Genomic DNA, 16,323 nt, shown 5'->3' with positions numbered 1-16,323 from the left:
CTAAAATCGACCCCCATGTCTACATTCAATAGTACATTTCCACATTCACCTGAGGAAGGAGGAAGCCTCCGAAAGCTTGTGAATTTCAAATAAAATTGCTGGACTATAACTTGGTGTTGTAAAATTGTTTACATTCAATAGGTTAGGTAAGTAGTTGAAGGTAAGGGGGACAAAGGTAAATGGGAACAGGGTGGGCACATGGGATTAGGACTAGTGCTCATGTGGAGGATAAACACCATAATAGCCTGTTTCTGTATTGTAATTTCTATGTAATTATGTAAATGCAAATACATTTAACTATTGTGCCACTCTAGCTGAATGCTTAATCAGAAAAAATGCAAACTGTGGCCATGAGAATCAGGATGAACACTGTTGCCTACTTAACTATTTGGCATCTAGTAAAAGATAGTTACACCAGCTAAGTCGTCTAGAAAAGTCTTTTCTAGCCAACAGACATGAAATTATGCTTGATAATTTGCAAGCATTCATATGAATTAGCCATTATGCTCACTTAGAATGGGGAAGAAGCAATTTAAACTGAATTCGATACAGTTAGCTTACATGGAGATTCTAATACCTTTAGGGCTTGATCAGGAGTAACTGAAGGGTTGCTAATTAATTCAAGCTCCACATATCTACGGAGTTGGGAATCTTCTTCAAAGATTGCCTCCATGTTGAATATGATCCAGGAAAACCACACCTATAAAATAAGAATTTTCCTTAGAAGAAAAATTGGGTAAGCATGTGCTAGACATTGTAGTACTAAGCAGATATCCAGAGTCAGTCAATGCTTTAAAATAATGAGGTTTCCAAATATCTTTTTTTGGCACAATGGCCTGTACTTCTATTTAGTGCTTAAAGAATGATGAATGCAGGAGCACCTGTTTTTTTGCCCCTCCTAAAAATCTTAGTCCAGCAGGTCATTCCTGTTTAGAAGAACTCTGCTAAATACTCATTTTACTCTCTCCAGTCACTATCTCATTTATATTATCAGATTGTTTCTTCTTCTCATGTCTCTACTGCTGTTTGTGCACAAACATACACACACACAAAGACTCTTATCATTCTCACTTCACCTCCAAATCGATTTATTTGTTAATTAAGTGGAAAGGTTTATTATTTGTCCAAGGATGCATATGTTTGTTAATTTTAAGTTTTCCAATCTATTCATGATAATTCTGACCGCCCCAATTGCTGTATTTATTCAAAACTATCTCCAATGGCACTGCACATGTGAAATCGAGACCAAGTGTAGCCTTTAGATGAACCCGGGTTAAAGGCCAGAGACCAGGGTGCAGAGCTGTAATACAGTTCCCATTTTAAAGTCATACATTCTGTCCTTATTGTACATATGACCATTATAAATTCCTGTAGCACCTCCACCGGCGGAAGGGTGCAATCACAGCTTGAGATAGAGTGTTTCCTCTTTAAATGTGGACATAAGAGTTTAGAATGGAAAAGGTTGACAGATGCAAATATGATATATGGAGATGTAAGAATTTTAATTCATTGCAGATGAACTGTATTATTTTTGAGATACATCCAGCAACTTCTTTCATGGCTGTTAACCAGACTAGGGCAAGTAAGAGGGATTTTAATTTGTAGATATGCTTTGTTTCTGAAGCAACAAGCAGTCAAATGGGTCACATTTGTCTCAAGCAATCAGGCATCCCTATTATCGTGAGGGATTTTCTTTTCAACAATATGCAAGTTATTCAAAGCAATGATAGAAACAGAGGTGGGTGTTTTTTATATATATATATATATATATATATATATATATATACATATATAAATAAATAGATGTATTACCTCAGTTGAAGTGGCATTGCCTTCGATGAATGATGGAGTTACGTTGCCAGCTAACATCCAGCTCATGAATGAAGTTAGTAATCCACGATCACTATGGTATCCAAGAGCATTCTAAACATTTTGTCAAAGTAAACAAGAATATCTCTTTAGGTATTTATAACAAGCAATACATCATATAATTGGATTTGTACAACCTGGTGCAAGCAGGCTTAACTACTATAATTATGGATTGTAAACAGGAGGGACGCAAACTGACATACTAAATTAACACTCCCAAATCAGTGATTCAATTTTAACAGTAATCTTATGCATATTTTTGCAATATAAAAACAGATGTTACTAACATATATGCTAAATGTTTCAGAATGAAACTTCTTCATAAGCTGGTTTATAATTTCAAGTCTTACTCAAATATGGTCAATGAATTTAGTTCTAAATATCTTTGGCTACTGTTTTATCTTTGGCATGAAACCATGTATATATGTTTCATTTTTGGTTGTATCAACAGCATTTTAGGTTAGCTTGCACCTGAAAACTTAATTTCTGTGAGATACCTTGTGTTGCTGGTAAAGAGGCTTTTGTAAACAGTCTTCCTGTTGATGAAGAAATGCAACTGTACAAAGATTATCTATCAGAAACAAAGCACTTTTGTCCCTGTGCCACAGATGTTGACTTGTCAAGACCTGAATCCAGAATTCAAGAACAGCCACTGCTCCCACTCTGCCAGGTTTATTGCTCTCTGAGACATGAGTCTGTAAAAATGAGGACCAGTTAGTTTCTTTTAGAGTATAACACATAAACACAATCAGTCATTGAGTTAAGATGCACACAGACTTTAACATAAGGAGTACTTGTTACATACTGAACATTTTTTCTGCACATATTCATAACACTCAATTTTGACTCAATTTTTTGAACAGGATATAGAACCAAACTTTTGTAGGAAAAGTGGCCTTAAAAATGTTTTCAACCACCCAGGAGAATTCTGGGAAAACCTATAACTCTGGGAAGTTCAGACAGTATTTTTAAACCAAAGGTCTCTTACAACTAGCAGCTAGGTCTAATTAATGACTGGAGCTGGGCACAAGCCTATTGATAATGGATGGATTGTGCCATCTGGGGAAAATAAGGAAAATTCTGGAGTGACTCAAAGAAAAGCCAGTTTTATCTTGTGTTGTCTGGTTTACCATTATTTAAGACCAGGAAAGTAAAAGGAATTTACCAGCTAATGAGAATACCTTTCTTTGCTAAATACTTAAAATGTTCTCATTATAAGTCCTTGATATATGTCTTCTTAAGGTGAAACTTAAAGTTAATCGTTGCAAAAAAAACAAGTCATCTTGATTGGTTACGTAACAAAAGACATGAGAAAAGGGGTCTTACTTTGTAAAATTAAGCATAGAAAAGATTGTGCTTTTGGCACCCAAATCAGAAAAAGGAAAATTTGGAGAAACCTGAAGATGCATTCGGAAGAAAAGATTACAGAGCTTAAGAAGCCAAGCTTGAAAGTTTAGGATATTTAGCGTAATAGAGGTAAATGTTTAATGTGGATCATTCTGTTATGTGAAAGCAATTAGGATTGAGTTATACTTAAAAATACAAGTTTTTGCAAAATTGGATATACCAGGAATAGAAGCAGATAACTTATGTGGGAAGGAACACCACAAAACTATGGATGGATCGACAATGCAGGTATCCCCAGTGATGAAGGAGGCAGATCCGCAAAACTCTACAATAACCGGCATTAAAGGACAAGTTTGTAAGAGATCAAGGAATAATATTGTCAAAGCCAGCAGTTTATCAGCAATATGCTGAATAGATTTTAAGTATAGTCCTATTATCCAAAGCTGTCAGCTATACAAGTAATCCAACCATTAAATAGCCCTGCCGATTTATGTAATCTTGGACAATGAGTATAATGCTATGCAGTATTAACTAGAGCCCAGCTAATGCTGTGTTATTGTGATGCATTGAAGCTATGTTTGAGGGGGTATGTGCTTTGAAAGGCAGAAAGAAGTGCAAGAGGGATACAACCATGTGTAATCATTGGTTAAAAATGGCAGTGCTTATACATATCTCTGTGGCAGCACTTCATCACAGGTTTCCCTACATTACAACAGTGACTACACTTCAAAAAATACTTTGTTGACTGTAAAGCGCTTTGGGACATCCTGAGGTCACCAGAGACCCTATATAAATGCAAGTTTATTCTTTCTTATGATTATATTTTTCTATGATTCTGTGTTTTCAATCATATACCCTTGTATTGCTCTTACGACCATCTTCTAACTAATGTTTCTTTATACCTGGACCATACTGTTCAACAATTTAATGTTTTCTCCATAGCTGATGCCAGTTAAATGTTGTGCTACTTTCTGGGTCACCTGCTGAGTCACTCCCTGAGGCACACCACTGTCAGTCTGAAGAAAAAGCTGCAGACACATTAAAAACCTGAGGTGGAGGAAGAAATAAAATGTGGTGAGTTTTCCAATTTGCTTAATATTAAGTTATCAAATCATAATCCACAATCACACTGGGGGCTGGGACAGAACATAATTAATGCAGATTAATTGTCTGCATCATGAAGACTACGTAGCATAGTGGTTATGTTACTGGTAGCATAGTGGTTATGTTACTGGGCTAGTAATCCAGAGGCCTGGACTAAAATCCAGAGTCATGAGTTCAAATCCCGCCACGGCAGCTGGCGAATTTAAATTCAATTAATTAATTAAATTCAATTAATTAAAAAAACATCTGGAATTAAAATACTAGTATCAGTAATGATGGCCATGAAACTACCGGATTGTCGTAAAAACCCATCTGGTTCACGAATGTCCTTTCGGGAAGGAAGCCTGCCGCCCTTACCCGGTCTGGCCTATATGTGACTCCAGACCCACAGCAATGTGGTTGATTCTTAATTGCCCTCTGAAATGGCCTAGCAAGCCACTCAGTTGTAAAATCTCGCTACGAAAAGTCATAATAAGAATAAAAAAACCGGACGGACCACCCGGCATCGGACCACTAGGCACCGGACACGACAACGGCAAAACACCAAGCCCAGTCGACCCTGCAAGGTCCTCCTTACTAACATCTGGGGACTTGTGCCAAAATTGGGAGAGCTGTTCCACAGACTAGTCAAGCAACAGCCTGACATAGCCATACTCACAGAATCATATCTTTCAGCCAACGTCCCAGACTCTTCCATCACCATCCCTGGGTATGTCCTGTCCCACCGGCAGGACAGACCCACCAGAGGTGGCGGTACAGTGATATACAGTCAGGAGGGAGTGGCCCTGGGAGTCCTCAACATTGACTCTGGACCCCATGAAATCTCATGGCATCAGGTCAAACATGGGCAAGGAAACCTCCTGCTGATTACCACCTACTGTCCTCCCTCAGCTGATGAATCAGTCCTCCTCCATGTTGAACACCACTTGGAGGAAGCACTGAGGGTAGCAAGGGCACAAAATGTACTCTGGGTGGGGGACTTCAATGTCCATCACCAAGAGTGGCTCGGTAGCACCACTACTGACTGAGCTGAAGGACATAGCTGCAAGACTGGGCCTGCGGCAGGTGGTGAGCGAACCAACACGAGGGAAAAACTTACTTGACCTCGTCCTCACCAATCTACCTGTCGCAAATGCATCTGTCCATGACAGTATTGGTAGGAGTGACCACCGCACAGTCCTCGTGGAGATGAAATCCCGTCTTCGCACTGAGGACACCATCCAACGTGTTGTGTGGCACTACCACCGTGCTAAATGGGATAGATTCAGAACAGATCTAGCAGCTCAAAACTGGGCATCCATGAGGCGCTGTGGGCCATCAGCAGCAGCAGAATTGTATTCCAGCACAATCTGTAACCTCATGGCCCGGCATATTCCTCACTCTACCATTACCAACAAGCCAGGGGATCAACCCTGGTTCAATGAGGAGTGTAGAAGAGCATGCCAGGAGCAGCACCAGGCGTACCTAAAAATGAGGTGCCAACCTGGTGAAGCTACAACTCAGGACTACATGCATGCTAAACAGCGGAAGCAACATGCTATAGACAGAGCTAAGCGATTCCACAACCAACGGATCAGATCAAAGCTCTGCAGTCCTGCCACATCCAGTCGTGAATGGTGGTGGACAATTAAACAACTAACGGGAGGAGGAGGCTCTGCAAACATCCCCATTCTTAATGATGGCGGAGTCCAGCACGTGAGTGCAAAAGACAAGGCTGAAGCGTTTGCAACCATCTTCAGCCAGAAGTGCCGAGTGGATAATCCATCTCAGCCTCCTCCCGATTTCCCCACCATCACGGAAGCCAGTCTTCGGCCAATTCGATTCACTCCACGTGATATCAAGAAACGGCTGAGTGCACTGGATACAGCAAAGGCTATGGGCCCCGACAACATCCCAGGTGTAGTGCTGAAGACTTGTGCTCCAGAACTAGCTGCGCCTCTAGCCAAGCTGTTCCAGTACAGCTACAACACTGGCATCCACCCGACAATGTGGAAAATTGCCCAGGTATGTCCTGTCCACAAAAAGCAGGACAAATCCAATCTGGCCAATTACCGCCCCATCAGTCTACTCTCAATCATCAGCAAAGTGATGGAAGGTGTCCTCGACAGTGCTATCAAGCGGCACTTACTCACCAATAACCTGCTCACCGATGCTCAGTTTGGGTTCCGCCAGGACCACTCGGCTCCAGACCTCATTACAGCCTTGGTCCAAACATGGACAAAAGAGCTGAATTCCAGAGGTGAGGTGAGAGTGACTGCCCTTGACATCAAGGCAGCATTTGACCGAGTGTGGCACCAAGGAGCCCTAATAAAATTGAAGTCAATGGGAATCAGGGGGAAAACTCTCCAGTGGCTGGAGTCATACCTAGCACAAAGGAAGATGGTAGTGGTTGTTGGAGGCCAAGCATCTCAGCCCCAGGGTATTGCTGCAGGAGTTCCTCAGGGCAGTGTCCTAGGCCCAACCATCTTCAGCTGCTTCATCAATGACCTTCCCTCTATCATAAGGTCAGAAATGGGGATGTTCGCTGATGACTGCACAGTGTTCAGTTCCATTCGCAACCCCTCAGATAATGAAGCAGTCCGAGCCCGCATGCAGCAAGACCTGGACAACATCCAGGCTTGGGCTGTTAAGTGGCAAGTAACATTCGCGCCAGATAAGTGCCGGGCAATGACCATCTCCAACAAGAGAGAGTCTAACCACCTCCCCTTGACATTCAACGGCATTACCATCGCCAAATCCCCCACCATCAACATCCTGGGGGTCACCATTGACCAGAAACTTAACTGGACCAGCCATATAAATACTGTGGCTACGAGAGCAGGTCAGAGGCTGGGTATTCTGCGGCGAGTGACTCACCTCCTGACTCCCCAAAGCCTTTCCACCATCTACAAGACACAAGTCAGGAGTGTGATGGAATACTCTCCACTTGCCTGGATGAGTGCAGCTCCAACAACACTCAAGAAGCTCGACACCATCCAAGATAAAGCAGCCCGCTTGATTGGCACCCCATCCACCACCCTAAACATTCACTCCCTTCACCACCGGCGCACTGTGGCTGCAGTGTGCACCATCCACAGGATGCACTGCAGCAACTCGCCAAGGCTTCTTCGACAGCACCTCCCAAACCTGCGACCTCTACCGCCTAGAAGGACAAGGACAGCAGGCGCATGGGAACAACACCACCTGCACGTTCCCCTCCAAGTCACACACCATCCCGACTTGGAAATATATTGCCGTTCCTTCATTGTCGCTGGGTCAAAATCCTGGAACTCCCTTCCTAACAGCACTGTGGGAGAACCGTCACCACACGGACTGCAGCGGTTCAAGAAGGCGGCTCACCACCACCTTCTCAAGGGCAATTAGGGATGGGCAATAAATGCCGGCCTTGCCAGCGAAGCCCACATCCCGTGAACGAATAAAAAAAAACTGATGATCTGGAGCACTTTGCCTTATTATAGGACAGGATCGATGGATCAGTTAGTCTTTTTTTGTCCTTTGTTTTCGAATGTTCATATATAACTACCTATGAGTCACTCAAAAAGTGCAGCAGGCCTACTTTATTATTAAGTACACTGTGAGTAATTATGATGCAGAGGTCTGAAATATGTACTTTTAAAAAAAATAAAATGACAAAAAATTAGTATTGCCTAATTTCTATGAAGTCAGTCATGTCAATGACTTGGTTTACTTGAATGAATTGAGTTAAAAATGGAAAAAAAAGTAATTACTCTAAATCATTTATAAGTAATTATTATTTTATCAATTAGTTTTGTGCCAACAAAGGATTTGCTGGGATGTCAACAATTCAGAATCTCAATCAAAAATCAGATGAATAGCACAGATATTAGTTTCCACAATTCGTCAAAACAATGCAAACAGAATAAAAAAAACAATTTGGATGATTTGTTTTGAAATCATTTTCAGAATCAGTCAACAAAGGTCAAAGTAATTCTGTGATCTTAATGGCCAAATAGTAGTTAAAATAAACTGGTTAAATGGTTCTATTAAAATGATTCGGATGGGAATTTAATGCAAACTTGGTAACCATTGCATTAAAAATTGTGTATTGAGCAAATGAAACCCTTAAATAATTATACTATATTGATTACTTTCCAAATAGAGCAATTATTGGCTATCCTGCCGTCCAACATTGCAAAGAAGGCTTTAAAGCATTCTGTAAACTGTTGTGGATTTAAAGATCATTACTCTGAACAAAGAAATATATTCTAAACAATGCAAGATTTTTATTACATTTTTATATTCAGTGGAATATAAGATAGTTTCTACTTAACTGTTCATTTTTCAGAAGATAATATTGGTAAGGGTAGAAGAGTGGTAAGATCTTATCCAACACGTGGACCACTGCTTTGAGATGCTTTGACTGTACTAGTACACAAAGCAGAGGTATGCCTTCAGAGCAGAACTTGTCAATGCTAAAAGAAAGAAATAAAATAGCAAATTCAGAAGATCATAATATTGACTTTACATCTTTGAATCAAAATGTCTATACAGCTGCCATGAGAACCTGTTCATATGGTACAGCATGCAATAATTACCAGCAAGTTCAGGAAAAAGTGGCATCAGATTGGTGTTAACATATTGTGCTGGAAACCAAGGCCATTGTATAATTTTTGTTACCTAACAAATGTCAGACTAAGAAATGCACAGATAATAGAGATACCTGCTATCATTTGTACACTGTGTCACAACTGAAAATAACCGGCCAGGTATTGCTGTCAAAATAACAGTGAGGCTAATGGCGCTCGCTGTTACTTTTGCATAAATAATACAGCAACTTCAGGCAAGGGGCAGATGCATGGTTAAATGTGAATATCCAAAAGACAGCTTCGCGAAAACGGCATTTCACTGTTTGTCTCACCATTGACATGCATTGAATGTAGCAAAGTTGCTGTATTCGCACGGCAGACATGAATTAAACCCACCGCAGATATTTAGGGCTAGTAATTACAAGCATAAGTACCCTTTTAATGACGTGATAAATGTTAATCAAAAGCAAAATATTGCGGATGCTGGAAATCTGAAATAAAAACAGAAAATGCTGGAAAAGCTCAGCAAGTGAGGCAGCATCTGTGGAGAAAGAAACAGAGCTAACGTTTCAGGTCGAAGACCTTTCGTCAGAACTGGAAGATGTTAAAGAATTAAAGTTTTTAAGCAAGTACTGAGTCAGAGAAAGGGGGGGGGGTGGAGGAAAGAACAAAAAGGAAGGTCTGTGATAGGGCAGAGGGCAGGAGTGATTAAATGACAAAAGGGATGATGCTGTAAGGCAAGGAGAGTGGCAATGGGGCAAGTTAAGAAACAAAAGATCAGTCTAGGGTAGCTGTAAATGGCAACAGCCATTACCAGCAGCTGTAGTCCAATAAACAAAAAAAAATATATTTTTTTTTTAAATGGGAGCAGTGATTATGGTCTGAAGTTACTGAAATCAATGTCGAGTCCGGAAGGTTGTAAACATGAGGTGTTGTTCCTCGAGCTTCCATTGAGCTTCATTGGAACAGTGTAAGAAGCCGAGGCCAGAGAGGTCGGAGTGGGACGGGGAATTAAAATGGCAAGCGACTGGCAGGTCAGGGTCACACTGTGCTGTTAGATAGGGAGTTCCAGGATTTTGACCCAGTGACGATGAAGGAACGGCGATATATTTCCAAGTCGGGATGATGTGTGACTTGGAGGGGAATGTGCAGGTGGTGTTGTTCCCATGTTGCCTGCTGCCCTTGCCCATCTAGGTGGTAGAGGTCGCAGGTTTGGGAGGTGCTGTCGAAGAAGCCTTGGTGAGTTGCTGCAGTGCAGCCTGTAGATGGTACACACTGCAACCATGGTGCACCAGTGGTGAAGGGAGTGAACGTTTAGGGTGGTGGATGGGGTGCCAATCAAGCGGGCAGCTTTGTCCTGGATGGTGTCAAGCTTCTTGAGTGTTGTTGGAGCTGCACTCATCCAGGCAAGTGGAGAGTATTCCATCACACTCCTGACTTGTGCCTTATAGATGGTGGAAAGGCTTTGGGGAGTCAGGAGGTGAGTCACTCGCCACAGAATACCCAGCCTCTGACCTGCTCTTGCATCACAGTATTTATGTGGCTGGTCCAGTTAAGTTTCTGGTCAATGGTGAGCCCCAGGATATTGATGGTGGGGGATTCGGCAATGGTAATGCCGTTGAATGTCAAAGGGAAGTGGTTAGACTCTCTCTTGTTGGAGATGGTCATTGCCTGGCACTTGTCTGGCGTGAATGTTACTTGCCACTTATCGGCCCAAGATGTTGTCCAGGTCTTGCTGCATGTGGGCACGTACCGCTTCATTATCTGAGGGGTTGCGAATGGAACTGAACACTGTGCAATCAGCGAACATCCCCATTTCTGACCTTATGATGGAGGGAAGATCATTGATGAAGCAGCTGAAGATGGTTGGGCCTAGGACACTGCCCTGAGGAACTCCTGCAGCAATGTCCTGGGGCTGAGATGATTGGCCTCCAACAACCACTAACATCTTCCTTTGTGCTAGGTATGGCTCCAGCCACTGGAGAGATTTCCCCGATTCTTATTGACTTCAATTTTACTAGGGCTTCTTGGTGCCACACTCGGTCAAATGCTGCCTTGATATCAAGGGCACTCTCACCTCACCTCTGGAATTCAGCTCTTTTGTCCATGTTTGGACCAAGGCTGTAATGAGGTCTGGAGCAGAGTGCTCCTGGCGGAACCCAAACTGAGCATCGGTGAGCAGGTTACTAGTGAGTATGTGCCGCTTGATAGCACTGTCGACGACACCTTCCATCACTTTGCTGATGATTGAGAGTAGACTGATAGGGCGGTAATTGGCTGGATTGGATTTGTCCTGCTTTTTGTGGACAGGACATACCTGGCAATTTTCCACATTGTCTGGTAGATGCCAGTGTTGTAGCTGTACTGCAACAGTTTGACTAGAGGCACGGCTAGTTCTGGAGCACAAGTCTTCAGCACTACACCTGGGATGTTGTCGGGGCCCATAGTCTTTGCTGTATCCAGTGCACTCAGCCGTTTCTTGGTATCACGTGGAGTGAATCGAATTTGCTGAAGACTGGTTTCTGTGATGGTGGGGATAGCGGTAGGAGGCTGAGATGGATCATCCACTCGGCACTTCTGGCTGAAAGTGGTTGCAAATGCTTCAGCCTTGTCTTTTGCGTTCGTGCTGGATTCTGCCATCATTGAGGATGGGGATGTTCATGGAGCCTCCTCCTCCCATTAGTTGTTGAATGGTCCACCACCATTCACGACTGGATGTGGCAGGACTGCAGAGCTTTGATCTGATCCGTTGGTTGTGGAATTGCTTAGCTCTGTCTATAGCATGTTGCTTCTGCTGTAGATCATGCATGGAGTCCTTTGTTGTAGCTTCACCAGGTTGGCACCTCATTTTTAGGTACGCCTGGTGCTGCTCCTGGCATGCTCTTCTGCACTCCTCGTTGAACCAGGGTTGATCCCCTGGCTTGTTGGTAATGGTAGAGTGAGGAATATGCCAGGCAATGAGGTTACAGATTGTGCCGGAATACAATTCTGCTGCTGCTGATGGCCCAGTGTCTCATGGACGTCCAGTTTTGAGCTGCTAGATCTGTTCGGAATCGATCCCATTTAGCACGGTGGTAGTGCCACACAACACGTTGGATGGTGTCCTCAGTGGGAAGGCGTGGAGACAAAGTCCCAAGAACTGTGCGGTGGTCACTCCTACCAATACTGTCATGGACAGATGCATCTGCGACAGGTGGAGGACGAGGTCAAGTAGAATTTTCCCTCGTGTTGGTTCGCTTGCCTAACTGCCGCAGGCCCAGTCTGGCAGCTATGTCCTTCAGGACTCGGCCAGCTCGGTCTGTAGCGGTGCAACTGAGCCACTCTTGGTGATGGACACTGAAGTCCCCCACCCAGAGCACATTCTGTGCCCCTTGCTACCCTCGGTGCTTCCTCCAAGTCGTGCTCAACATGGAGGAGGACTGATTCATCAGCTGAGGGAGGGTGGTAGGTGGTTTCCTTGCCCATGTTTGACCTAATGCCATGAGATTTCATGGGGGCTGGAGTCAATGTTGAGGACTCCCAGGGCCACTCCCTCCTGATACCACTGTACCGCCACCTCTGGTGGGTCTGTCTTGCCAGTGGGACAGGACATACCCAGGAATAGTGATGCAAGATTCTGGGACGTTAGCTGAAAGGTATGATTCTGTGAGTATGGCTATGTCAGGCTATTGCTTGACTAGTCTGTGGGACAGCTGTCCCAATTTTGGCACAAGTCCCCAGATATTAGTGAGGAGGACTTTGCAGGGTCGACTGGGCTTGGTTTGCCTTTGTCGCGTCCGGTGTCTAGTGGTCCGATGCTGGGTGGTCCATCCGGTTTTATTCTTATTGTGACTTTCTGTAGCGAGATTGTACATCTTGGTGATGGGCAAATTATTGGAATCAATTCTGAGGGACAGGATAAACTGTCACTTAGAAAGGCATAGACTAATCAAGGGCAGTCAGCACGGATTTGTTAAGGGGAGGTCGTGTCTGACTAACTTGATTGAATTTTTCGAGGTGGTGACAAGGAGGATCGATGAGGGTAGCGCAATTGATGTAGTCCACATGGATTTTAGCAAGGCTTTTGACAAGGTCCCACATGGCAGACTGGTCAAAAAAGTTAAGGCCCAGGGGATCTAAGGGACTGCAGCAAATTGGATCCAAAATTGGCTCAGTGGCAGGAAGCAAGGGGAAATGGTCGACGGGTGTTTTTGCGACTGGAAGGCTGTTTCCAGTGGGACGCGACAGGGCTCGGTACTAGGTCCTTTGCTTTTTGTGGTATACATTAACGATTTGGACTTAAACGTAGGGGGCATGATTAAGAAATTTGCGGATGACACAAAGATAGGCAGTGTGGTTGATAGTGAGCAGGAAAGCTGTAGACTGCAGGAAGATATCAATGGACTGGTCAGATGGGCAGAAAAGTGGCAAATGGAGTTCAATCCGGAGAAGTGTAAGGTAATGTATTTGGGGAGGGCAAATAAGGCAAGGGAATACACAATAAATGGGAGGATACTGAGAGGTATCGAGGAAGTGAGGGACTTTGGAGTGCATGTCCACAGATCCCTGAGAGTAGCAGGACAGGTAGATAAAGTGGTTAAGAAGGCATATAGAATGCTTTCCTTTATTAGCCGAGGTGTAGAATATAAAAGCAGGGATGTTATGCTGGAACTATATAAAACACTAGTTAGGCCACAGCTTGAGTACTGTGCACAGTTCTGGTCACCACATTATAGGAAGGATGTAATTGCACTCGAGAGGGTGCACGGGAGATTTACAAAGATGTTGCCAGGACTGGAGAATTTTAGCTACGATGATGGATTGGATATGCTGGGGTTGTTTTCCTTGGAACAGAGGCGGCTGAGGGGTGATTTGATCGAGGTGCACAAAATTATGAGGGGCCTAGAGTGGATAGACAGGACCTACTTATCTTAGCGGAGGGATCAATAATCAGGAAGGATAGGTTCAAAGTGATTGGTAGAAGGATTAGAGTGGAAATGAGGAAATATTTTTTCACCCAGAAGGTGGTGGGGGTCTGGAACTCACTGCCTGAGAGGGTGGTAGAGGCAGAAACTCATTTAAAAAATACCTGGATGTGCACCTGAAGCACCGTGACCTGCAGGGCTATGGACTAAATGCAGGAAAGTGGGATTAGGCTGGGTGGCTCGTTTCTCAGCTGGCGCGGACACGGTGGGCCGAATAGCCTCCTTCTGTGCCGTAAATTTTCTATGATTCTATGAACAGAGTGGCTTGCTAGGCCATTTCACAGGGCGATTAAGAATCAACCGCATTGCTGTGGATCTGGAGTCACATGTAGGCCAGGCTGGGTAAAGACAGCGGGTTTCCTTCCCTAAAGGACATTAGTGAACCAGATGTGGAAGGTGGCATCGTCAGACCAGATGCGACTGAGATGGAGAAACTGGGAAAGGGAATAGAGTTAACGACTGCCAATCAACCTCTCTGGCACCAAAAATTAACTATTATAAGCATGGAGTCTCATTCCTTTAAGCTGTGAATTGTTTTAGATGTTAACACTGGCACGGACCTGTTGGGCCGAATAGCCTGTTTCTGTGCTGCACATTCTATGTAATTCTGTGTAATTTTCTTACTTTTCCTTTGTCTCTTTTTTTTTTCTCTCTCTTAATCCAATCTTTCTTTCCCTCTCCTTGTTTCTTTCCAAATCTGATTTGACATTGAAGTCACCCCCTTTAATTCACCCTATTTCTCAGTCCTTTCACTGTTTATTTCCCAATCCTTAAATCTGATTAGTTGAAGAGATACACTGTTGGCTGTCCTGTTCACTCAGGTCCCAGATGCCCCGTTTCCCTCGCTTCGTCGTTATCAGCTCGCACTTTCAGCAACTTAGTTGATACTAAGTGCTGAAGGGTGCATGGGCAAGTCTAACTAATGGCAGATGCCATTAGATGCCCTGCTACAGCAAAATCTGGTGCAACGGTACATATTAATTGCAGAAAATGCTGGAGAAGCTCTGCAAGCATCGTTCTGACGAAAGGTCTTCGACCTGAAACGTTAACTCTGTTTCTTTCTGCACAGATGCTGCCCGACTTGCTGAGCTTCTCCTGCATTTTCCGTTTCTATTTCAGATTTCCAGCATCCACAGTATTTTGCTTTTGAGTATATATTAATTTCCATCTTTCACAATATATAAAAGGATGTTACAGCTACATTATCTTAAGTGTAGTTGCTTTCACTATTTAGAAAATAACTTACTCTGAAGTCTTAAAAAGGCTGTAAAGGAAAAAAAAACACTTTCCTGATTGATATCTAGTATTCAATAAACTGTCAATGTTAGGGGAGCATAGAATTGGACTTGGTTTTGATAGCTATCATGATTACACATGAAGAATAGAGGACTGCTGCCCATGGAACCATGCCCTAGCATGGATCACTGCCTCTGGAGCAGGAGCAGCAAGGCAAACAAAGTGAACAAGGTGAAGGAACAGGAAAAGACGAAGACGAGAAGTGCAAGAAATCCTGCAGTGAAAAATTCCCAAACATAGTGCAAAAGTATGACAGTATTGGCAGACAGGAGAAAATAACTGAAGAGCAGTTCAGTGATGAAGTATCACACATCTCAGAGGAGGAGGAAGAGGAGAGATCACATGGAAATATTAAAAGGGATCACGTTTCTTGACCTCTCATGTTGGATTACATAGCAGCTCTATTGACTGGAAGATTAATGAATGAAGAACAATGATAGTTCTTTGTAGTAACTATTTTATTTTAAGAGGTTTGGTTAGTAATGCACTCTAATATGACATACACCGTGCGCATCATACCTGTGACCTATTGATGTTATTGACAGTGCAAGATAACAACCAATAGGAATGCCAGCTTTTACAGCTTTAGCGAGAGGATGGAGGGCGAGTGACTCATTAATTTCAGGTGCAGTAAGGGAGTTGTTAATAGGTGACCAACCCTGGTCATTGCATGGATCATTATTGCGTAGCTTCAATCTGACAACCAATTCCCATGCCCAGTGATTAAATAAGGCCTCAGGAGTCTGACCCAGACGAACAACATTAGCCAAGTATGAAACCTAAAATTAAACAAAAGAAAATCAAAAAGTTTAATATGAATACTGATTAGCATAAGACATTGAGAGTTTAATAATCACAAATCCTTTTAACACAAATAGAAGTTTAGTTTACTGCGTTAAATAGAATTGCTGTAATACATATATGAATATAAATAAAAAAGGTTAGATGTTATTGTCACATCTGGGAAGAAATAATATACTTCAAGGTCTTTTTTGAAGAATCATCTTGAAATTTGACCTGAGAGTGACTAAATGGTGCAATGCGTTAGAACTGGCCTTTCGGTTACAAATTAAGTGGAAAGAAGAATTTCTCTATGATATAGTTTATGTGGACTTTCAGGAAACTTTTCAACAAAGTTCCACATGAAAAATTTCTAACTAAACTAAAAGCTGTAACAATTCCAAGGTAGAACGTGG

General features: G+C 43.0%; 1 protein-coding gene across 1 annotated transcript in view; it reads right to left on the bottom strand.

Moving 5' to 3' along the window:
- Positions 1–16,323, bottom strand: part of epg5 (ectopic P-granules autophagy protein 5 homolog (C. elegans)) — a 182,076-nt gene that overhangs the window by 111,059 nt on the left and 54,694 nt on the right. Inside the window, exons 16-21 of the mRNA XM_067985336.1 lie at positions 15,647–15,906; positions 8,613–8,753; positions 4,119–4,263; positions 2,367–2,564; positions 1,813–1,923; positions 578–700 (exon numbers count right to left, since the gene is read on the bottom strand). Coding sequence (XP_067841437.1) covers positions 578–700; positions 1,813–1,923; positions 2,367–2,564; positions 4,119–4,263; positions 8,613–8,753; positions 15,647–15,906 — 978 coding nt within the window. The remainder of the gene's footprint in view (positions 1–577; positions 701–1,812; positions 1,924–2,366; positions 2,565–4,118; positions 4,264–8,612; positions 8,754–15,646; positions 15,907–16,323) is intronic.

The sequence above is a fragment of the Heptranchias perlo genome, chromosome 1 (assembly GCF_035084215.1).
Source record: "Heptranchias perlo isolate sHepPer1 chromosome 1, sHepPer1.hap1, whole genome shotgun sequence".
NCBI classification, from domain to species: domain Eukaryota; kingdom Metazoa; phylum Chordata; class Chondrichthyes; order Hexanchiformes; family Hexanchidae; genus Heptranchias; species Heptranchias perlo.
The sequence above is the reverse complement of the archived record's forward strand: the minus strand, read 5'-3'. Positions and strand labels throughout refer to the sequence as shown.